Here is a 24,829-nt window from a genome sequence, read left to right as displayed (position 1 = left end):
AGGAAGGCCCTAAAAATTGTCAAAGACTCCAGCCACCCTAGACATAGACTGTTCTCTCTGCTACCGCACAGCAAGCGGTACCGGAGTGCCAAGTCTAGGTCCAAGAGTCTTCTAAACAGCTTCTACCCCCAAGCCGTAAGACTCCCGAACACCTAATCAAATGGCTACCCAGACTATTTGCATTGCCCCCCCCCCTCTTTTACACCTCTGCTACTCTCTGTTGTTATGATCTATGAATGTCACTTTAATAACTCTACCCACATGTACATATTACCTCAACTAACCGGTGCCACCGCACATTGTCTCGCTATTGTTATTTTACTGCTGCTCTTTAATTACTTGTTACTTTTATTTCTTATTCTTATTCGTAATATTTTAAACTGCATTGTTGGTTAGGGGCTCGTAAGTAAGCATTTCACTGGAAGGTCTACACCTGTTGTATTCAGTGCATGTGACTAATAAAATGTGATTTGATTTGAAAGCTGACTGCGAGCCAGGCCTAATCGCCCAACATCCGACCTCACTAATGCTCTTGTGGCTGAATGGAAGCAAGTCCCCACAGCAATGTTCCAACATCTTGTGGAAAGCCTTCCCAAAAGACTGGAGGCTGTTATAGCACCAAAGGGCAGACCAACTCCATATTAACGCCCATGATTTTGGAATGAGATGTTCGATGAGCAAGTGTCCACATACATTTGGCCATGTAGTGTAGCTTTCATTTGACACCTAATTTGATATGCTCCTATTAACTTCACATGTTGGTGCTCATGGGTCCTTTTAGATGGACATGCCCTAAAGATACGCCTTGTAAGGCCGATAAATGATGGCTGTATAGTCAACATTACAGATTGACTAATGGAAAACGCTGCCCTATATTTTTCTACTAACCTGGGCCGTTTTCCAAAAGCATCTTAAGGCTAAGTTCGGCAGGCAGCGCTCAGGATTCCCTCTGAGGAACAATCTCCCCTGCCCTCACTGCGCTATCAAAATAAAATTAAATGTATTGCATACTCTAATAACCTATGAGATACGCCTACGCAGTGCTATTCCATACATAACTCACTTGAGCACAGTACACAACTCTTCAAACAAGGTTTCACCTATTAGAGTCAAGTGCTTCATTCTATATCTAGAGGACTCCTGATGTCTGCAGGAGTGATAAGTATATTTATTTTTTGTCTTTATCTGTTGTGGTCTAGTACTGTCTTTTTGCTAGCTTGGGCCATCTACTTTAAATGCTGCCTGTCTTCCCAGTGTCCTACTTGGTGTGTGACCTGCTGACTGCTCATAATTTGCAGATAGTTGTTGACACATCAACCAGTATCAAGTGGCAGGGCAATATGTGACTTGTTTTGGTAGGGAGGGTGGTTTCATCTATTTTCTGAGTATATATAACCATCTCAGTGGGCTTCATGCTATTGCTAGTTATTTACAGATTATCTCATTTTGTTCTTTAGTAGCTTTGTCAACTATGTGTGTCACGCCCTGACCTTAGAGAGCATTTTTATGTCTCTATTTGGTTTGGTCAGGGTGTGATTTGGGGTGGGCATTCTATGTTTTTGTTTTCTATGATTTTGTATTTTGTATTTCTATGTTTTGGCCGGGTATGGTTCTCAATCAGGGACAGCTGTCTATCGTTGTCTGATTGGGAACCATACTTAGGTAGCCCTTTCCCTCCTTTGTGTGTGGGAAGTCAACTTTGTTTGTGGCACATGACCCGTAAGCGTCACGGTTGTTTTAAAAAAAATTGTTTTTGTCGGCGTCATTTCTAAATAAAAGGAATACAGTATGTACGCTCGCCACGCTGCACCTTGGTCCACTTCCTTTGACGGCCGTGACAATGTGTGTGTTTTCAAAACCTGTTCGCACCTATCTCTGTAGACGTTAAAGACGTTCCTCACCCCTTGGCTTCAACTCTTCTAATTTAGTGTACCCTGCGCGCACAACACACGTAAACACCGAGTTCATCTCAGCCTATGCTGCCCTTTTTCCTCCTCCTTGCCTCTTTACACCTCACCCTTTCCCAATCTCCTCCAACTCACAAGGCAGGCAATACGCTTGACTTCATCTTTACTAGAGGCCGCTCGCCCACTAATCTCACTGCAACCCCACTCCAGGTCTCTGATCACTACTTTGTTTCCTTTTCTGTCACCCTTTTCTTCAACCCTAACGACTCAGCCCCTACCCAGATGGTCATGCACCGTCGCAATCTTCGCTCTCTCTCTCTGCCACTACTCTGTCCTCTTCTAACCTATCATCTCTCCCTTCTGCTAAATCCTTCTCCCTCCCGTCTCCTGATTCTGCCTCTTCGACCCTACTTTCTTCCCTTTCCACATCCTATGACTCGCACTGTCCCCATTTCGTTCTGCCCTCCCCTCCTACTCTGTGGCTGAGTGACTCATTGCGAGGGTACAGAACAGGGCTGCGGGCAGCTGAGCGAAAACGGAGGAAAACGAAACTTCTGGAGGACCTGATTCAGAGGACCATCCTACCCATGCCAGATTACGGAGATGTAATTTATAGATCGGCAAGTAAGGGCGCTCTCGAGCAGCTAGATGTTCTTTACCATTCGGCTATCAGATTTGTTACCAATGCTCCTTATAGGACATATCACTGCACTCTATAATCTTCTGTAAACCGGTCGCAAGACCCACTGTTTGATGCTTATTTATAAAACCCTCTTAGGCCTCACTTCCCCCCCATCTGAGATTTCTTCTGCAGCCCTCATCTTCCACATACAACACCTGTTCTGTCAGTCACATTCTGTTAAAGGTCCCCAAAGCACACACATCCCTGGGTCGCTCGTCTTTTCAGTTCGCTGCAGCTAGCGACTGAAACAAGCTGCAACAAACACTTAAACTGGACAGTTTTATCTCAATTTATTCATTCAAAGACTCAATCATGGACACTCTTACTGACAGTTGTGGCTGCTTTGTGTCATGTATTGTTGTCTCTAGCTTCTTTTCCTTTGTGCTGTTGTCTGTGCCCAATAATGTTTATACCATGTTAGGTGCTGCTACCATGTGCTACTGCCATGTTGTGTTGCTACTATGCTGTGTTGTCATGTGTTGCTGTCATGCTATGTTGTTGTCTTAGGTCTCTCTTTATGTGTTGTGTTATCTTGTCATGATGTGTGTTTTGTCCTATATTTTTATTTCATGTATTTATATGTATATGTTTATATGTATTTTATATAAAGCCTTTTGCTTTTTGGTAGGCCATCATTGTAAATATGAATTTGTTCTTAATTAACTGACTTGCCTAGTTAAATAAAGGTTAAATATAAATAAAAATAATCCTTTAACATCCTCCTCTTTATGTTCTCTTCCTCTGTATCCGCTGCTAATGCCACTTTCTACCATTCTAATTTTCAAGCTTCTGTCTCTAACCCTAGAAAACTCTTTTCCACCTTCTCCTCCCACTTTAATCCTCCACCCCCTCCTCCCTCTCTGCGGACGACTTTGTCAACCACTTTGAAAAAAAGGCCTACTCAGCCTATTGAGTCCCCTGGTCTCCCTCACACAGAACTATCCTACGCCTTGACCTCGTTCTCCCCTATCTCTCCAGATGACATCCTGCGACTAGTTAAGTCTGGCCCCTCGACAACCTGCCCCTCCTCCTTCCTCCAGACCATCTCTGGAGGCCTTCTCACTTCCCTCATCAACTCATCCCTGACCCCTCTGACTTCAAAACGGCCCGAGTTGCTCCCTTCCTCAAGGAACCAACACTTGACTCATCTGACGTCAACAACTATAGACCTCTCTCCCTTTCTTTTCTTTCCAAAACACTTGAGCATGCTGTCTCTGATCAACTTTCTCGTTATCTCTCTCAGAACGATCTTCTTGGCCCTAACCAGTCAGGCTTCAAGACGGGTCACTCAACTGAGACTGCTCTCTTCTGTGTCACGGAGGCTCTCTGCACTGCCAGAGCTGACTCTCTCTCCTCTGTTCTCATCCTCCTACATCTATCCGCTGTCTTTGACACCGCGAACCATCAGATCATCCACTCCACCATCTCAGGGCCGGGCGTCTCAGGCTCTGTACACTCTTGGATTGCATCCTACCTTGCAGGCCACTCCTACCAGGTGACGTGGAGAGGATCTGTGTCTGCACCACGTACTCTCTCTCACTACTGTGTCCCACAGGCCTCGGTTCTAGGCCCTATCCTTTCTATACACCGTCACACGCCTCCGTCATATCCTCACATGGTCTCTCCTATCATTGCTATTGAGCATAACACTCAACTACTTTTCTCCTTCCCCCCTTCTGACACCCAGGTGGCGACATGCTTTTCTGCGTGCCTGGCAGATATCTCAACCTCGACAAGACAGAATTGCCCGCTCAAAGATCTCTCCATCATAGTTGACAACTCCACAGTGTTGCCCTCCCAGAGTGCAAAGAACCTTGGCGTGACCCTGACAACCCTCTGTCTTTCTCTGCAAACATCAAAGCAGTGACCCGCTCCTGCAGGTTAATGCTCTACAACATCCGTAGAGTACGACCCTACCTCACACAGGAAGCAGCACAGGGCCTAATCCAGGCACCTGTCCTCTCCCGTCTGGACTACTGCAACTTGCTGTTTGCTGGGCTCCCCGCGTGTGCCATTTAACCCCTGCAACTTATCCAGAACGCTGCAGCCCGCCTGGTGTTCAACCTTCCCAAGTTCTCTCATGTCACTCACTCCTCCACACACTACACTGGCTTCCAGTCGAAGCTCGCATCCACTACAAGATCATGGTGCTTACCTACAGAACAGCAAGAGGAACTGCCACCCCTACCTCTTCAAACAGTATCTTAAATAATCCTCCTCCTCACCTCGACCCCCTCACCCCAAAATAAAGTATTAAAATTAAACAGCACTTTTACTTGACCCCACCCCTTTCTAGCTCTCTACTGATAGCTACATTATTGAAGAAAAATGTACTTTCTATGCCTGTGCTGTGATATGTGGTTGTCCCACCTAGCTATCTTAAGATGAATGCACTAACTGTTAGTCGCTCTGGATAACAGCGTCTACTGAATGACTCAAATGTAAGTACTTCCCTCTGGACAGTGGCCCTGACAGTAGCCTACATTTACAATCACCTGCATCAGGGTCCTGGTAAGTTGGTAACCCTTGACTCTGGCTCACATTTTGCCCTCAAAGCCACTGTGATGGCTCACTAATGTATGCCAAGAATATTGAAGTTGAAGTGTGTAAGCCTACTGAAAACAACACACAATGACGGCCTCCCAAGAGATTGACACAAAATAGTGCTTCATACAGACTCAAAGCAGGCATTGACAGAAATCACCAGTGATACATGTGTTTAGTGTCTATCTAACAATATTGCAATCAAATATGACTTGTTTGCCATTGTCATGTAATTATTTAATCAGTGTTCATAAGTTCCAATGATATTGATCTGTCTGATACCCAGAGGTTGTAAAGTTCTGGTCTTAAATAAAACAGACAGAATTCCCAGCTCACAATTGATCAGATCCCAATTTATTTGCGAGAGCGCTCAAGTTTTCACAAATACCTTCCTTCTTATACCATCTTAAACTACGCACATACATACACACCAACATGGATTTTCTTACGAGTCTAACCACAGTTTATAACCCCTCAGCTGACAGTTCCAGGCTCCCCCAGACACCACAACTCTGGAGGAGCTCTCCCTGTCCTCTCTTATCTCCACATACATTCCTTTCTTCCTAGGTCCATGCCATATAACCCCTACCTAATGAACAAACATTATTTAATACTACAAGAAAGACAGGGTAGAATTCTTGCCAGTTACAGTGTAGTATACCTCATTTAGTCATTATTGATAAATAAATCCCATAACAGCCATGTTTGCTTGTCAGCTGATTATTTTGTCAACATCAAATTCGGCAAAAGCTAATCAGAATAACAATTTCCCTCCTTTGAATGTGGGTTTGTTTCAGTCTCATTAGACAGGGAACCATTATCCAAAATATAGTCACAATCTGGATGGACTCTTGGGAATTTCTGCCTCCACAAAAACATACTTATTATTTTCACATATTTGATATATTTTCCCTATGAACATAAGCACACTTTTACTAACGTAAACTCAGTGCTTAATTTGTAAATTGCGCAACGTTGCAGCTCAAGAACGCATGAAAAGAAAAATCACTTTTATAATAAATCATTGCATGCATTATCATCGCCTTTGCGTACTGGCATAGAGCAGTATAGTATAGAGAGGCGATTGCAGAAGTTACACACATGGGGAAATGTTTAGTCGCCTATGGTCCGGGAAAATGGCCTTCATAAACGCATTTCATACAATTCTACATGATTTTAGATGACTGGAGACTTTAGCCGAATATTTTTTAATACCTCACAAATGATCGAAATGACAGGCTGTACTTTGACACTGACAAACTGAGAATCGTAAATCAATGACAACGACTTTGTCTTGAATCCATCAATAGCCCAGGCCTAGGTGAGTGGTGACACACACACACACACATATTGTACAAAATACATGTGTCCTAAAAAAGCTTTTGTTTCACTGACTCACTCAACGATACGCAGCTCACTCACCGGCGATGGCCAATATGCTCGTGCCAAAAGCATACCTCTCTCTTGTTTTACTTTGTAAAACGCTCGTGCCAAAAGCTTACCTCTCTCTTGTTTTACTTTGTTTTACTTTGTAAAACAATGCTGTTCGCTCAATATGTATATTTGGAAGTTGATAACTTGCTAGCCTACAGACATAATAGTCTTCTCTATTCATCAGGATCTGGGTTGTCCCGCGATTTGTATTTGCAGTGAATAGCCTGTTTTGGCTGACAGCAGTAATTCTATAACTTTGGCAAAATGTATTTAAATGTATCAGGGGTTCTGTGATACCTCCAGCATCCTTCCCGCGGCTATGATTCTATAAGGAAATAAATGATTAAGTGCATAGCGGGAGAGATGAGAGTTGCATGCTGATATCTATCAGAGCAGGGAAAGAGATTATAGAAAGTGACTCTCATTCTAGTTCTGAGGCGCACTTCTCTCATCACAGCAATGGCCACGCGTTGGCCTATTTGGACTACAACGTTGCGCAAACCATCCGGCTCAAATGAAGCACTGCTTAAACTCGGTATAAAACATTGGTTAATAGGGCTTAATGGTTAGTTCATACATCAGTGAAAGCAAACAACAAGGCCACCTAGTCCTGTTGTTGTAGCTCCAGAGTTGACAGACACTCCCACATGCTGATGTGTGACTTGTTGACTGTAAAGAGAAGAGTTGTAGATGTAACCCTACTCCATTTTTCATTTTGTTCTGTCAGAGCAGTGTAGACAGACTTTGAGATACAGTCTTGTAACATGGGTCTGTGTTGTTCCAGATAAGCCCACTAGATGGCAACATCAATGCATTCCAAGTACAAGTGTAGTTCTACATTACAGTACTATGTCATTACATACTCTAACAAGATTAAGGAACATATGTCCTTCAGTTACCACATGGGTAGGTTAGGTGGGAATTTCATAGTATTGCTGTCACATACTCAGTTTTATTGGAGTGTTGGTGACCTACAGTAGGAGGCGAGGCAAGGATAGGGAGCCATTTATGAGTATTGGGACACAGCGTTGGACACCTTAGGCTGCATTTAGACAGTCAGCCCAATTATGATATTTTTTTCACTGATTGGTATTTTGACCAATCACATCAGATGTTTTTTCTCATCAGATCTTTATCAGAGCTGATGAGAAAAGAGCTGATGAATACCAGTTAGTGGAAAAAGTATTGGAATTGGCCAGGGATAATATAGGGTATGTGCATATTGATGGTCATTAGCATCCAAGGAAAGGAGGCCTCTCTTAAAAAGCCCACTCACTTTGAATGTATTTATCCCTCTTCTGTCTGAAAGAGCCCTAGCTTTTGTACTTGCATGCGGGCCCTGCTTGAGAAATTGTATGACCGGCGTGCTACTTGTCCATGTTTATTGAGTATGTTAACAACCTGGCAATATTCATCCAATGCCTTGTTTACAACTGGATTATTGCATTATTACTAGGCTACATATTATCATCCCACCTAAGTGCACACTTTAATATTCTGTTCACACTCAACAGTTCACATTGCTTTCCAACTGGTGAGCTTCCCTCTGTGTATGTTGGAATACACTTTCACAGTCAGGCATTTATGAGGATTGCTAAAGCCCTTGGAAAAGTTGCAAAAGCCACTAAGCTTTTAATGTAATATCATATCAATTTCCTTGACCTTCAAAAAAATAGGACCTCTGTTTATTATTCCCCTGTCAAGGCCCAGCCTCCACCCCCCTGCCCCGTGTCAGCTAAAGCAGAAAAGAACAGAGCGTATTGCACTGCCCGCCTCGACGGGGAGATAAACAAACCATACAGCAGCAGAGAGAGCAGACAGAGAAGGGAGGAAGACGTGCTGCTTTTTAGCTGGAATTGTGAAGAGCGCTGCGATTAGCATGTTGTCTACCGTGTGACCAATTTACATGCTCTTTCATGGGGATTTCTGTGCTACTCTTCTTTTCTGGAAAGATGACTCTGCAGAAGCTCTCATCAAACATGAGTGATTAGCATTCGTGGGTGGCCGTCTGCTGCCATAGGAGCAATGTGTTCCTGCAGATAAGCTCCCCCTCTGACTGCTCCTCTCCCCTGCTCCACACAGCCTCTCTGTGAAGCTCATGTGACAGGTGGGGGACGGCTAGTTTAAGTCTCCTGGCAGTGGTTGTGAGGGCTATATCAGGTGCTGGGATTTGAGCTATCTATCTCCACGGTGCAAGCTCTTACACACACACACACACAGGCGTACACACACACACTCATGAGGAGGGGATAAACAAAGAGTCCCTGGCCCTCTGTCTGTCTGTCGGTCTGATTGTAAGCATATGACCAACACACACCGGTCTACCCAGGAATCAAAGCCATAGCACATGCTCTCACTGGCTGGGGAGACAGTGACTGGAACTTCCCTGGCTGGAATCCTTAGTATGAGGGGAATGGGGTCAGTGTATCGCACAAGTCAACAGTAAGGTGTGTGTGGCACTCAGCTAATGTGACCTGAAATCACTTGGCCACACAACGCTAAGTCGCTCCCTCCACTTCGTCCCGGAAACCTGCTAAGATGAGGCCTCGGTCCGTGTCAGGGTGCTCACGTTAACCCTGGAATGGAGGAAATGTGTGTGTCTGTGGTGGAGAGTGACTGATGACGAAAATGTACCTACTGGGTGTGTTTTACATATCTATTCTTAATCGTTGATTGATATGCTACTACTGTGTTATATCACAAGTAACTGATGAGAATTTGTGAGATGTGTCAAACAGACATGAATAAACACCCTTTCCTATAACCACTATGCTATTACCCTTCCTTGACTAAATCTGCACACAACCCAACCCCCTATTACTGAGTTCATCATCAGACAAAAATACTTGACTGATGAGGACACGGTTGTAAACCTATTTTATAAGACAGTGAAACCTCTTTCAGCTTATGTGTATTGCTTTTGTCTCTGTGATTTAATTTCCCATTGAAGAGATTAGGTAGGTATAGCCTAGATTTAGATGGTCAGCTGTCTTTGTCTTTAGCTTAATCCAGACTTCTTGATGAAGCCTATTTCTACAGTGCCAGGATGGCAGGCTGGCAGGCGATTTTAGTCTGTTGCAGCTTGACATTAAAAGATGGATTCATTCATTTTGCTGTAGTCATTATCTCCATTTGTATCCTACCCACTTTTTCAACAGTGCCACATTATGTAATATTGCTAAAGATAATCACCACAGTCAAAACCACAGATAAGTGGATAGTTCCTGTCCTGGGAGCAATTACCTCAGTAAAACAGTTATTATGATTATTAAGTTAATATACGTTTTGATGACTCTTGTCCTCTGTTATCGTAATAATTTCCTTACAGTAGACATACAGTATAGCACAATATACAGGATAGTAAATCCAACATTCTAAACCAAAAGCTGGCATCTAAAGCCTTGGCACATTGCCAGAATGCATTCATATCACACTTGGACCAAGATTCTTGTGACTTATTAGGCTACCTTGAATAGTAAGTTTGCAAGTACTACTGTACAGTATGTTTAGGCTACTACACGCCACAAACTAACAGCTTTCTAATTTCAAAGTAAACTTCATTAGAATGTTTTATTTTTTTAGCAAATGTTAACTAAGAAAATATATACTGAACAAAAATATAAACGCAGCACGCAACAATTTCAAAGATTTTACTGAGTTACAGTTAATATGAGGAAATCAGCCAATTTAAATTAATTCATTAGACCCTAATCATGGATTTCACATGACTGGAAATACAGATATGCATCCGTTGGTCACAGATCTCTTAAAAGAAATGGGCCTCGCAATGGGCCTCAGGATCTCATCACAGCATTTCTGTGCATTCAAATTGACATTGATAAAATGCAATTGTGTTCGTTGTCTGTAATTTATGCCTGCCCATAACATAACCCCACCACCACCATGGGGAACTCTGTTCACAACGTTGACGTCAGCAAACTGCTCTCCCACATGACGCCATACACATGGTCTGCGGTTGTGAGGCCGGTTGGACGTACTACCAAATTCTCTAAAACAATGTTGGAGGCGGCTTATGGTAGAGAAATGAAAATGTAATTATCTGGCAACAGCTTTGGTGGACATTCCTGCAGGCAGCATACCAATTGCACGCTCCCTCAACTTGAGACACCTGCACATTTCAGGGTGGCCTTTTATTGTCCCCAGCACAAGGTGCACCTGTGTAATGAGCATGCTGTTCAATCAGCTTGTTGATATGCCACACCTGTCAGGTGGTTAGATTATTTTAACAAAGGAGAACTGCTCACTAACATGGATGTAAACACATTTGTGTACAAAATATGAGAAAGAAGCTTTTTGTGGAATGGAAAATAAACGTTTTGCGTGTATGGAAACTTTCTGGTATCTTTTATTTCAGCTCATGAAACATGGGACCGACACTTTACATGTTACGTTTATATTTTTGTTCAGTGTACGTTCAAGGGAACTATATCTTCTCGACCTATAATAGTCTATGGTTGCAGGCAAAATACAGATCCGAAATGTGTTTTGGGGGGTGGAGCTCATTGAGTGTTCACTGTGCGTTCGAGCAGTCTACCCGTTGTTGATACAGCGTTAATCCACATTGGGAGCGGACAGTTTGAAGACGTGCGACCAGAGACACGGTTTGAGGAATACTATCATTAATGTAATTTATTTTTCGTCTGTCTATGAGCAAGACCACGACCAAGTAAATTATATTTGGCGGATTTAAACAAGCACTTTTTACTAGGGAGAACTCGTACGACATTCATTCAGGTTGAGGTGAAGAGACTTGTGGGCACACTGTTTTTTGTATTATTAGCCAATAGTCTAATAGCCTATAGTTGAGTTGAACATACAAATCGAATGTATAAGCCAAATATGTAGACACCTTTTATATGTAGCCTAAACTTCTTTGTTTCATTTGGATTTTTGTAGCTTTTTGGTAGTTTTTATTTTTCGAAATAATTCACATTCCCTGCAACCTATGATGTTCCCTTCTCCAGTTTATGTTTTTAAATAGCCTTCGTTCGGATTTGCAGATCCACTAGTTGGGACACAAGACCCACCTGTTGCATTTCGCGGCAAAACTCATAAAACAGACATGTCACATCTTGAGGTCGACATGGCCGGACTGGGTTTCTCCAAATTACCTGTTGGGTTCGACGCCAACTCCTGCTTCCCTGGCCGAATACCACCAAGGCGCAGGAGACACTCCGCAAACTCCAGGAGAAACTCGTACAGGTTGAGCAAAATAAATACATTGGATTTGGAGCCTGAAGTTTACGATGATGCCCCTCTCTCCAAAACGCACTCCTGGTCTGCTGATGATATTTTAGCCGAAACAGCTGCAGAGGAGAAAAAAGTGGACTTATCAGTACCAGCCTCACCTGTCTCAAGCCCGGGAACGAGTACGTGCTCACCTCCTGGTACCCAAGCATCAGACCCCAAACCACCACAGCCCAGCTCGCAAGCACAGGGCACAAGTTCAGATTCCGAGGAAGAAATCACTGACAAAAAGGTCATTTTATCTCGAGCTCCATTTAAAAGCAAACGGGAGCAAGAGGAAAAGGATGAAATTGAAACCAAAGCCGTGGCGACGTCACCTGATGGAAGGTTCCTCAAATTCAACATTGAAATTGGGAGAGGGTCGTTCAAGACGGTGTACAAAGGCCTGGATACGGAGACAACAGTAGAAGTGGCATGGTGTGAGCTACAGGTAAATAATTAATCTGCTATGTTTTGTGTACACATGGGGAAAACTCAAAAGAACACACATCATTACCTTAAAATCTCATTTGGGCCACCGCAAAAAAATAGTTTACAAAGGCTTTGGCTCAGCCAAGCAAAGTTCTCTCTAAATTGTCTCGCATAATTAGCTGGTGGCTCTACTAAATCAAATCAAATCAAATTTTATTTTTCACATACACATGGTTAGCAGATGTTAATGCGAGTGTAGCGAAATGCTTGTGCTTCTAGTTCCAACAATGCAGTGATAACCAACAAGTAATCTAACTAACAATTCCAAAACTACTGTCTTATACACAGTGTAAGGGGATAAGGAATATGTACATAAGGATATATGAATGAGTGATGGTACAGAGCAGCATACAGTAGATGGTATCGAGTACAGTATATACATATGAGATGAGTATGTAGACAAAGTAAACAAAGTGGCATAGTTAAAGTGGCTAGTGACATAAGGATGCAGTCGATGATCTAGAGTACAGTATATACATATGCATATGAGATGAATAATGTAGGGTAAGTAACATTATATAAGGTAGCATTGTTTAAAGTGGCTAGTGATATATTTACATCATTTCCCATCAATTCCCATTATTAAAGTGGCTGGAGTTGGGTCAGTGTCAATGACAGTGTGTTGGCAGCAGCCACTCAATGTTAGTGGTGGCTGTTTAACAGTCTGATGGCCTTGAGATAGAAGCTGTTTTTCAGTCTCTCGGTCCCAGCTTTGATGCACCTGTACTGACCTCGCCTTCTGGATGATAGCGGGGTGAACAGGCAGTGGTTCGGGTGGTTGATGTCCTTGATGATCTTTATGGCCTTCCTGTAACATCGGGTGGTGTAGGTGTCCTGGAGGGCAGGTAGTTTGCCCCCGGTGATGCGTTGTGCAGACCTCACTACCCTCTGGAGAGCCTTACGGTTGAGGGTGGAGCAGTTGCCGTACCAGGCGGTGATACAGCCCGCCAGGATGCTCTCGATTGTGCATCTGTAGAAGTTTGTGAGTGCTTTTGGTGACAAGCCAAATTTCTTCAGCCTCCTGAGGTTGAAGAGGCGCTGCTGCGCCTTCTTCACGACGCTGTCAGTGTGAGTGGACCAATTCAGTTTGTCTGTGATGTGTATGCCGAGGAACTTAAAACTTGCTACCCTCTCCACTACTGATCCATCGATGTGGATAGGGGGGTGTTCCCTCTGCTGTTTCCTGAAGTCCACAATCATCTCCTTAGTTTTGCGACAATGACATCAAATGAAATCCCAAGTTCAAGAACATTGGTAAACTGAGACAGTAGAAAACATAAAAAGAAGGACAAATGAAGAAAAAAAACATCTGCTCATTTCACTTCTTTATTGTCAGGCAGTTATGCCTTCATCAGATCAAGAAGTGTGCCAAATCCATAGTTATTTTATACAAGTATTTAGGTGATAATTACAATTGCCCACACCTTCTCGACATTATCAGCCACTCAGATAAGATGCCATACATGACTTCATTTATAATCTCGGTGCTATTTTGGTTTAGGCCTATCAGTTTTTGTTTGCTGTTATTGAGAACCTGTGTGGACCTACTGAGTTTTAAGCTCTCAAAGTAATCATACAAATATCCCTATAAAGGACACTGCGTTTCCACACATGGGTGTCTTACATACAGTGGGTTTTGATCAGAGGCGCTTGCTCTTGAAAATGCTTCGCTCCAGTACATCGATTCGCTTGAAATGTGCATGAAGTAGAGGAGAGCAAAAATGTTTCTACCACTCTGCTAGCAGAGTTCTCGCTGCCCACCTTCCCACAATCCTCTGCACAATTCTCTTGAGTACCCTCGTTGAAAATGAATGGGGGTGGAACTTCTCTTGCTGAATTCGTTGTTGGGGAAAACAGCAGGAGAAGTTCCACCCCATACGTTTTCAACGAGTACACACAGAGAAATTGGATTGTGGGAAGGAGAGCGGCGAGAACCTTGCTAGTCGTGTGGAAGAAAACGTTGAGTTATGCTCTACTTTATGCACATTTCAAGCGAAGCGAAGTGTTGGAGCGCAGCGTTGTTAAGAGGAGTCGTTAACTCGGGTCAAAACCCAGTGCTAGGTGGTTACAATTTCAGAGGCAAAAAAAAAAAAAAACTGTTACTGACGGCAAATAAACAGTCTATAACTCATCGTCTGCATAGTATAATGTGTGAATATCTGTACTTCTCCAAACCCGCACCTATAACTCGGCTGTGATATAGAGAGTGGTAGGAAGCGCGGTTGCGAGCTGTCTACCACAGCGGATTTATCAAGTGATTTGAAAAGTGTCTTTCAAACCACTTGATAGTTGATAATTGCAGACAGAATACTTTGATTCAGTCAGTGTGTGCCCAGTGGGTAGGAAACAGTTGCCCCACCTAGTTTTCATATGCAGATCACCTGCAGCCAGACATAATGTGCACTACATTTGCCTGCACAAGGAAGCTGCCATCAGTTGAGGCTTCAGGAGTTGTGTAGTAAGGAAATGTTATGTATGACAATCGAAAACAAACATTGTATGATTTTAGTTGCAATTTAAACAGTTAACCACAACTGAGTATCACCACTGACGTTGAAGCAATTGAAAAATGGCAAAATCAGTTATAGGCCTATTTTCAACTGGGGAGCATATTATAAGTGTCTTTACTTACTTGAACCCCTTCATGAAGGGCATTGTGCTGTCACTGTTAATGCATATAAAGCCTATGACAAGGGGCGAGGTTGGAATGTTTTTCTATCATTGTTTTGCTGAATGCACACTAACAATTGACACAAGGGATTTTAGTCCAGACCAGATGGGGGATGAGAATGGTCTTAATGATCGTAAAATGCTTGCATTGTCTTAATGATCGTTTCTCGCAAATTGTCACAATCCCCATGACAAGTGGTATCCTAGCAGCTGTCCTATGACTAGGAAGTGTGGGCAATGGGGTAAAGTAGGAGGTTTGTGGGGGTACACTACACATTTTGACAAATACAGATGAAACACAGCAAAAATTAAAACAAAGTTTACCCTCAACAGAACAGACTTGGTTTGCTTCTATGAAATCCCCTCCTTGCGCCACTTTCCATGGCCATATAAAATCTGTATCTCTTGGACTTTTTCTCTCTGTCTTATCTCTGTGAACTGATTGAACTTCATGCTGTATGTGCTCGTGTAAGAGTAACTCAGTGCATGATATAGAGAAGATATCTGGTTTACCTATCCATGGCAAGGCTTGCTTGCATGTTAAAGCCTTCACTAATCAATCAAAACCTTTAGACACTCATTCAAATGACTAGATATTGCTTGGGAGATCTTCTCAAGAACACACACTCATACAGCTGTGTTTCCTTTTTCAAAATGTCAAGATGTCAGTGGGAATCAGACCCATATATTTTGCAGTACACGTCAAGTTCGTATACATTTTCAAACCCCCGAGCTGACAAGGTACCAATCTGTCCTTCTGCCCCTGAACAGGCAGTTAACCCACTGTTCCTAGGCCGTCATTGAAAATAAGAATTTGTTCTTAACTGACTTGCCTAGTTAAATAAAGGTAAAATAAAATAAATCAAATTTACATTGACAGCCTACCCCGGACGATACTGGGCCAATTGCGCACCACCCTATGAGACTCCCAATCACGGCCGGTTATGATACAGCCTGGAATTGAACCAGGGTCAGTATTGATGCCTTAGACCACTGCCCCACTCGGGAACCTTATTGAGTGACCTTTTACAATGGCCAATGATTCCTAGATACCGTTTCCATGTACTGTAATGAGGAAAAGCCATTTTCATGCTGAGAGTACGAGTACATTCTGTAATCTATCTATGTGTGACCTCATAGTGTGAAAGCTGAACCTTGTGGTGGTGCTTGGGACAGAGAGATTAGTGGTAGTGTGACACTCAGGGCCTGACTGTCATCTTGCCTGGCCATTTCTCTTTTCATAGAGAACCACTGGCACCAGCCAGCACTCAACCAGAGCTGCTTCTCACACTCAAATTTGTGCAATACTAGTTTAGAACAGGTACACAGCAAGCAACTTGTTATTACATGTATTTGTCAAATTTGCAACACAGTCATTCATTCACAGAAATGCTTATTACTGAGACTGACTGCCTGGCCTCCTGTTTATCTTCTAACACCTGCCACTTACCCAAGATCAAGATTACTCACACCAAAGTGACAATCAAGATCAAGATTACTCACACCAAAGTGACAATCATTCATTTTCAAGTTTCAAGTTTTTATTGTCACGTGCACAAGTACAGTAAAATGCCTTTCTTGCAAACGCAAAACTAATATCAGCATAGCTGTGCCCAGGAGTTCTACCACCCTAGAAAACAGATGTAATATATTTATGTTTCACTCAAAAATTATTATGGTAAAGCAATCAGTGTTCAGGACAGATCCACCATCTTTAAAATGCCTTTAACTCATCTTAATCTCCCCCAATGTCCCTCAGCAGAGCCTCCGCTGACAGCTTGCAGAGAGTTGTTTATAGCAGCAGCAGACTCCCTGGCCAGGCAGCAGCCATTGTAACAGGAGCCGCCCCCAACCCTCCAGGGGGCAGCTGGGAAGCTGGAGGGAATAGCAGGGACCAGGAGGTGTCATTCTAAAACAAGCCACATGATACAGTACAGGGGAGTGAAACGCAGCAGAGACTGGTGTGTCTTTATGAAACAGGTTTTGTGCACTGAAAGACAAAGTTGGTTATGCTGCACTGACCTGTTGATTGTCGAAGTTCGTTGGCTACAGGGTTTCCAAGCAGGATGAGCAAGGTGCAGGGAGTCAGTGAACTCGGTTGAACAACCTCCTCAGAAATCAATCAAATTTCAATCAAATACATTTTATAAAGCCCTTTCTACATCAGCAGTTGTCACAAAGTGCTATACAGATACTCAGCCTAAAACCCTAAAGAGCAAGCAATGCAGATGTAGGAGGAAAAACTCCCTAGAAAGGCAGGAACCTAGGAAGAAACCTAGAGGAACCAGGCTCCTAGGAGTGGCCAGTCCTCTTCTGTCTGTGTCAGGTGGAGATTATAAGAGCACATGGAAATTAAGGCCAGATTGTTCTTCAAGACGTTAAAATGTTCATAGATGACCACCAGGTCCAAATACTAACCACAGTCGTTATAGAAGGTGAAGCAGTTCAACACCTCAGGAGTAAATGTCAGTTGGCTTTTCATAGCCGAGCATTCAGAGGTCGAGACAACAGGTCCAAGAGAGAGAGAGAGTCGAAACAGCAGGGTCGGGACGAATTAACACGTCTGGTGAAACAGGTCAGGGTTTGATAGTGGCAGCACAACCAGGTGGTTTGGGGACAGGGACAGGTAGTCCTGATGCATGGTCCTAGGGCTCATAGAGAGAGATCGAAGTTGCGAGAGAGTTCTTCTGACTCGTTGGCCTTAAACAAATCACACTGTGCATAATTACAAGGTCTCTCTCTCACCCTCTCTTGGGAGTCCTGTAATGGCCCTTGAGTTCCTACCTCCAGAGTAACTAACTACATGAGTAAACCAGAACAACAACCTGCCCAGGCTATGTATAGTGTGTGTGTGTGTGTGTGTGGTGTTCTTCTTTATCTGTCCTATGTGTGTTGGGCTTTTCTGTTCTCCTTTGTTTGCTGTACACTTCACACACTGGGAAGTTCAAGGAGAAGCCCTGCACTGTGGAATGTCACCACAAGATTGATTGTAGCAACACCTGGGTTAGGGTTGTGTTGTTGTTGTTTTTGGGGGAGGTGAGGGGGTAAAGAACACAAGGCCTGCCATTAATATGTTCTATGTTGTTGTGATGCATTTGATTTGTCATAGCAGTTGTTTATGATTCCCAATGACATCTGTTATGTAAGTATTAAGACAGCACTGGCCTTCTGACCGAGGCTTCAGGTCAAGTGTTGACATAATGTCCCCTCATGAGGTACGATTACAGACAAAATAGACCAATGCTTATTTAGGCAACACTGCCTAGAAATATAACATCCGTATCTCTTCGATTTTTCCTTTCTTTGTCTTCTCTGTGCACTGATTGAACTTTATGCTGTCTGTTCCTATGTAAGAGTAACTCAGTGCATGATATAGAGAAGATATCTGGTTTACCTATCCATGGCAAGGCTTGCTTGCATGTTAAAGCCTTCACTAATCAATCAAAACCTTTAGACACTCATTAAAATGACACAGTTAAAGAAGACTAGATATTGCTTGGGAGATCTTCTTCTCAAGAACACACACTCATACAGCTGTGTTTCCTTTTTCAAAATGTCAAGATGTCAGTGGGAATCAGACCCATGGGGAGAGAGAAAGAGAGGCCGCTTATACAAAGTATGAGCTGAACTAACTGAACCCTCCCTTACCCCACCTCTAGAAGAAAACAAGGAGGGCTTTCAGGCCAGAACTGACATTAGCTGTAAAAGCATTTGCCATACTAAACATGAGACTAGGATTTACAAACCCCAGACTGAGGCCAGGAGTCCATTGAATTGTCTCTCAGTCCCTCCGTCACTTGAAGCGTATTCCTGTGCCACACTTAAGTGACAAGAGACTTGGTGACTAGTCTGGAACTTCCCTGGCTGGTAGCCCCTAATAATAAACGTCCTTTACCCCTATATATTTCCCAAACAAAGATGTATTTTCCCTCCCTTGGTGTTACTGTTCTCCAGGGGACACATTCTTCTGCTGCTCCAGCTGGAACCTTTTTTTCCCCGTCAGCCTTTTCCACTTCAGAATGTGGCTCTTAACGCCTGTGGAGTGATTGAGCTAATCCGACTTTCCCTCTTCATTTATTTTACCCACAATACCCAGTTTAATTAGCCCTGATAAATTGCTGGTGGTCTCTTTAAGGGCTACCATGGTAACGGTGGTCTGCTCTGACCCCCCACCTATCCCTAAACGTGTGTAAGTGAGACAAACACTGCCGTACTCATGGGCCTTCAGCGCAGCTAATGAGACTGCCCAAGGCTACCGGTAGTGGTGCCACCGTGGCCACTGCTGACTACGTGGCTCTGATCAAGGATAACACCGACTGGCTGGCTGAGTGACTCAGCCTCTCAGCAGGCTTTCCCCCACAACCCCTGTCCATTCATTACCATGCAGTTTAGGGCTCATAATGTTTCATTGCCTTCACTGAGTGTGAAGGAAAACGGAGGAGCACTACACACACTCAAGCAGCACTACATCCGTTTGGCTCTGTTTCATAAGCCGTGCTAACGGTGAAAAAAAGCAAACACCATTTAATTAAAACTGGCTATATTTAGGGGTCAACTGGTTTAATGGGAGTGCTGGCCAATATGTCCAGATGACTTGAATGGAGCCTGCTTGCAGGAAAGCCAATCATCTCTCCTTCACCTGGGGCAGATTCAGTTTGCACAATGTTACATAAAGCTGTTGCCATGGAGGTAGAAATTGATTATAAATGCAGATAACTTCTATGATGTCTATCATGCAGTGCTCTTAGTACTGAATATAGTCCTCATTCATCTCAGACTGCTTGATTGGTCGTGGCTGGGTTAGGGGTGGGAGGTGGGGCAAAGGAGGTGGGAACTAGCTTTATCTTTATGTGATGTCTGTGTTTTATGTACGTGTTGACGACAGTCCCCCCTTACACAAGACATTCTCTGTTACGTTTTGGAAAATGGGGCTTGGACGCCAGTTCTCATGGGGAACGATAATGGACACTGATCCTGTCCGATCGAACTCATCCAACACATCTCATAAATACAGTGCCTTCGGAAAGTATTCAGACCCCTTGACCTTTTCCACATTTTATTTCGTTACAGCCTTATTCTAAAATCGTTGTTTTTATTTTTTATCCTCAGCAATCTACACACAATACCTCATAATAACAAAGTGAAAACAGGTTTTTAGAAATTTTAGCAAATTGATTCAATATAAAAAACAGAAATGTACCTTATTTACATAAGTATTCAGAGCCTTTGCTATGAGACTCAAAATTGATCTCAAGTGCATCCTGTTTCCATTGATCATCCTTGAGATGTTTCTACAACTTGATTGGAGTCCATCTGTGGTAAATTCAATTGATTTGGAAAGGCACACAACTGTCTATAAAAGGTCCCACAGTTGACAGTGCATGTCAGCAAAACCTAGCCATGAGGTCAAAAAAATTGTCCGTACAGCTCAGAGACAGGATTGTATCTAGGCACAGATCTGGGGAAGGGTACCAAAACATTTCTGCAGCATTGACGGTCCCCAAGAACACAGTGGCATCCATCATTCTTAAATGGAAGAAGTTAGGAACCACCAAAACTCTTCCTAGAGCTAGCCGCCCGGCCAAACTGGACCTCAGACTGGGGCGAAGGTTCACCTTCCAACAGGACAACGACCCAGAGCACACAGTCAAGACAACGCAGGAGTGGCTTTGGGACAAGTCTCTGAATGTCCTTGAGTGGCCCACCCAGAGCCCAGACTTTAACCTGATCGAACATCTCTGGAGAGACCTGAAAGTAGCTGTGCAGCAACGCTCCCCATCCAACCCGACAGAGCTTGAGAGGATCTGCAGAGAAGAATGGGAGAAACTCCCCAAATACAGGTGTGCCAAGCTTGTAGCGTCATACACAAGAAGACTCGAGGCTGTAGTCGCTGCCGAAGGTGCTTCAACAAAGTACTGAATAAAGTGTCTGAATACTTATATTTGTTATAAATGAGCAAAATGTATATAAACCTGTTTTTGCTTTGTCAGTATGGGTTATTATGTGTCGATTGATGAGGGAAAAAATAACTATTTAGTCCATTTTAGAATAAGGCTGTAACGTAACAAAATGTGGAAAAGGTCAAGGGGGCTGAATACTTTACTACGGCATTGTACATGTTTTTTTGTTACAAAGAAATGGTTAACTATAGATAAAATGCAGTAGTTGGTGGACAGCAAGTTGCCTTAAAGCGACCTCGTCACATCTCTCTTGTGTAATTTAAACTCAGTATTGCACCACTCCTGTCCCTCCCATGCCTCGGGTTGGTCTCTCTCAGAATCCCTGAAATGGCCCTTGAGGAGGGGTGGGTGAAACCTCCATAGTAACTAACCCTAAACCTGATTGAACCATAACAACGATGTGCCCAGGCCATGTATAGTTTGTGTGTGTGTGGGGGTGGTGTCCTTCTTTTTCTGTCGTGTGTTTGTTGGCCTTTCTGTTCTCCTTTGTTTGCTGTACACTTCACACACTGGGAAGTTCAAGGAGAAGCCCTGCACTGTGGAATGTCACCACAAGATTGATTGTAGCAACACCTGGGTTAGGGTTGTGTTGTTGTTGTTTTTGGGGGAGGTGAGGGGGTAAAGAACACAAGGCCTGCCATGAATATGTTCTATGTTGTTGTGATGCATTTGATTTGTCATAGCAGTTGTTTATGATTCCCAATGACATCTGTTATGTGAGTATTAAGACAGCGCTGGCCTTTTGACCGAGGCTTTAGGTCAAGTGTTGACATAATGTCCCCTTATAAGGTATGATCACATCAAAAATAGACCAATGCTTATTTAGGCAACACTGCCTTTTGTTGATTATACAGTGCCTTGCAAAAGTATTCATATCCCTTCGATTTTTTTCACATTTTATTGTGTTGTGGGATTGAAATGGATTTAATTGTAACTTTTTGTCAACATCCTACACAAAATACTTGAATGTCAAAGTGGAAGATTATTATTATTATTATTTATTTTTTAAGATGAATAGAAATATAGTTGTTGCATAAGTGTTCAGTCAATACATGTTAGAAACCCCTTTGGTAGTGACTACAGCTGCGAGTCTTCTTGGAGCTTTACACATCTGGATTGTGCAATATTAACCCATTATTCTTTCCATAATTCTTCAAGCTCTGTCAAGATGTTGGTGATTATGGCTGGGCAGCAATTTTCATGTCTTGCCATAGATTTTCAAGCAGATTTAAGTCTAAACTGTGTTGTGTTGTAGATTATTGATCTGCTGAAAGGTGAATTGGTCTCCCAATGTCTGGTGTAAAGCAGACTGAAGTATGTTTTCCTCTAGGATTTTGGCTGTGCTTAGCTTCATCCCGTTTCTTTTTATCCTGAAAAACTCCCCGGTATTTGCAGATGTCAAGCATAGCCATACCACGAAGTAGCCACCACCATGCTTAAAAATGAGGTAGTTACTCAGTGATGTGTTCTGTTGGATTTTTGCTACAAACATAAGTCTTTGCTTTTAGGCCAAAAAGCATATTCATTTGCTATGTTTTTTCCATTGTTAGTTTAGTGCCTTGTTGCATGTTTTAGAATATTCCTGTTCTGTTTATTTTCTGTCATTATTGTTGAGTAACTTTTTTATTTATCCCTTATTTTATCAGGTAAGTTGACTGAACACATTATTCTCATTTTACAGTAACAACCTGAGGAATAGTTACAGTGGAGAGAGATGAATGAGCCAATTGAAGCTGGGGATGATTAGGTGACTGTTGGTATGAGGGCCAGAATGGGAATTTAGCCAGGACACCAGGGTTAACACCCCTACTCTTACAATAAGGGCCATTGGATCTTTAGTGACCACAGAGAATCAGGACACCCATTTAACATCCCATCTGAAAGACAGCACCCTACACAAGGCAATATCCCCAATCACTGCCTTGATGCATTGGGATATTTTTTTAGACCAGATGAAAGGTCTCCAATTCAGGACCAACCCTGCTTAGCTTCAGAAACAAGCCAGCAGTGGTGCATGGTGGTATGCTGCAATGTTGATTCATCTTCAGCTTTCTCTTATCACCTTCAGCTTTCTCTTATCACACCCATTGAACTCAGTAAATGTTTTAAAATCACCAATGGCCTCATGGTAATTTCCCTGAGCAGTTTAATTATTTTTCTGCAGCTCAGTTCAGAAGGACGACTGTATTTTTCATGTGTCTGGGTGGTTTAATACATAATCTAAAGCATAGTTATTAACTTGATCATGCTTAAAGAGACATCAATGTTTGATTTGTTATTGTTACCCATCAATCACAGCCAACAAGTGCTCAGCATATGTGGGAACTCCTTCAAGACTGTTGGAAAAGCATTCCAGGTGAAGCTTGTTGAGAGAATGCTAAGAGTGTGCAAAGTTGTTATCATGGCAAAGGGTGGCTACTTTGAAGAATCTCAAATATAAATATATTTTGAATTGTAAAAAAAAAAAAAAAAAAAGGTTACTACATGATTCCATGTGCGTTATTTCATAGTTTTGATGTCTTCAGTACTATTCTACAATGTAGAGAATAGTAAAAATAAAGAGAAACCCTTGAATGAGTAGGTGTGTCCAATTCCACTTTGTAACAAAATAAAAGAAATACAATAAAGAAATACAAGGGGTATGAATACTTTTGTAAGGCACTGTAGAGGCATGAATGGGTTTTTGCAGTATTTCTTTTTAAACTCGTGTAGAAAACATCAACCCCCTTAGGGTACCTCCCATATTGGTCTCTTAAACCGTGAACCAGGCGTCCCGTCAACACGTATCCATTACGTAGAAGAAGAGCAACAGTGCCCCAGCTCTGCACTTTTCCTTTTGTTGTCTGACTTCTTTTGGCAGCTCATTTTAGAAAGAGGGGGTCCAGATTGTCTAGCCCAGCTGATTTGTAGGGAATTCCGATTTTGCAACTCTTCCAGAACATCAGCTATCTGGATTTGGGTGAAGGAGAAGCGGGGGGTGACGCAAGTTGCTGTGGGGGGTGCAGAGCTGTTGGCCGGAGTAGGAGTAGCCAGGTGGAAAGCATGGCCAGCCGTAGAAAAATGCTTATTGAAATTCTCGATTATCGTAGATTTATCGGTGGTGACAGTATTTCCTAGCTTCAGTGCAGTGGGCAGCTGGGAGGAGGTGCTCTTAGTCTCCATGGACTTTACGGTGTCTCAAAACGTTTTTGGAATCAGTGCTACAGGATGCAAATATCTGTTTGAAAAAGCTAGTCTTAGCTTTCCTAACTGACTGTGTATATTGGTTCCTGACTTCCCTGAACAGATGCATATTGCAGGGGCTATTCGATGCTAAAGCAGTACGCCACGGGATGTTTTTGTGCTGGTCAAGGGCAGTCAAGTCTGGAGTGAACCAAGGGCTATATCTGTTCTTAGTTTTTTTGAATGGGGCTTACTTATTTAAGATGGTGAGGAAAGAACTTTTAAAGAACAACCAGGCATCCTCTACTGACGGGATGAGGTCAGTATCCTTCCAGGATACCCGGGCCAGGTCGATTAGAAAGGCCTCCTCGCTGAAGTGTTTTTTTTAGGGAGCGTTTGACAGTGATGAGGGGTGATCGTTTGACCGCGGGCCCCTTACGGACGCAGGCAATGAGGCAGTGATCGCTGAGATCCTGGTTGAAGACAGCAGAGGTCTATTTAGAGGGCAAGTTGGTCAGGATGATATCTATGAGGGTGCCCATGTTTACTGATATAGGGTTGTACCGGGTAGGTTCCTTGATCATTTGTGTGAAATTGAAGGCAATCTAGCTTAGTTTGTAGGACAGCCGGGGTGCTAAACATATCCCAGTTTAGGTCACCTAACAGTACGAACTCTGAAGATAGATGGGGGGCAATCAATTCACATATGGTGTCCAGGGCACAGCTGGGGG

At 43.0% G+C, this 24,829-nt stretch overlaps 1 protein-coding gene across 1 annotated transcript in view; it reads left to right on the top strand.

Moving 5' to 3' along the window:
* The first annotated feature begins 11,109 nt into the window (after positions 1–11,109).
* LOC115110526 (serine/threonine-protein kinase WNK4-like) overlaps positions 11,110–24,829 on the top strand; it is an 89,568-nt gene continuing 75,848 nt past the window's right edge. Inside the window, 1 exon segment of the mRNA XM_029636263.2 lies at positions 11,110–12,265. Coding sequence (XP_029492123.2) covers positions 11,651–12,265 — 615 coding nt within the window. The 5' untranslated portion in view covers positions 11,110–11,650.

Source organism: Oncorhynchus nerka, linkage group LG26 (genome assembly GCF_034236695.1).
Source record: "Oncorhynchus nerka isolate Pitt River linkage group LG26, Oner_Uvic_2.0, whole genome shotgun sequence".
Taxonomy (NCBI): domain Eukaryota; kingdom Metazoa; phylum Chordata; class Actinopteri; order Salmoniformes; family Salmonidae; genus Oncorhynchus; species Oncorhynchus nerka.
This window is presented reverse-complemented; position numbering and strand designations above follow the sequence as displayed.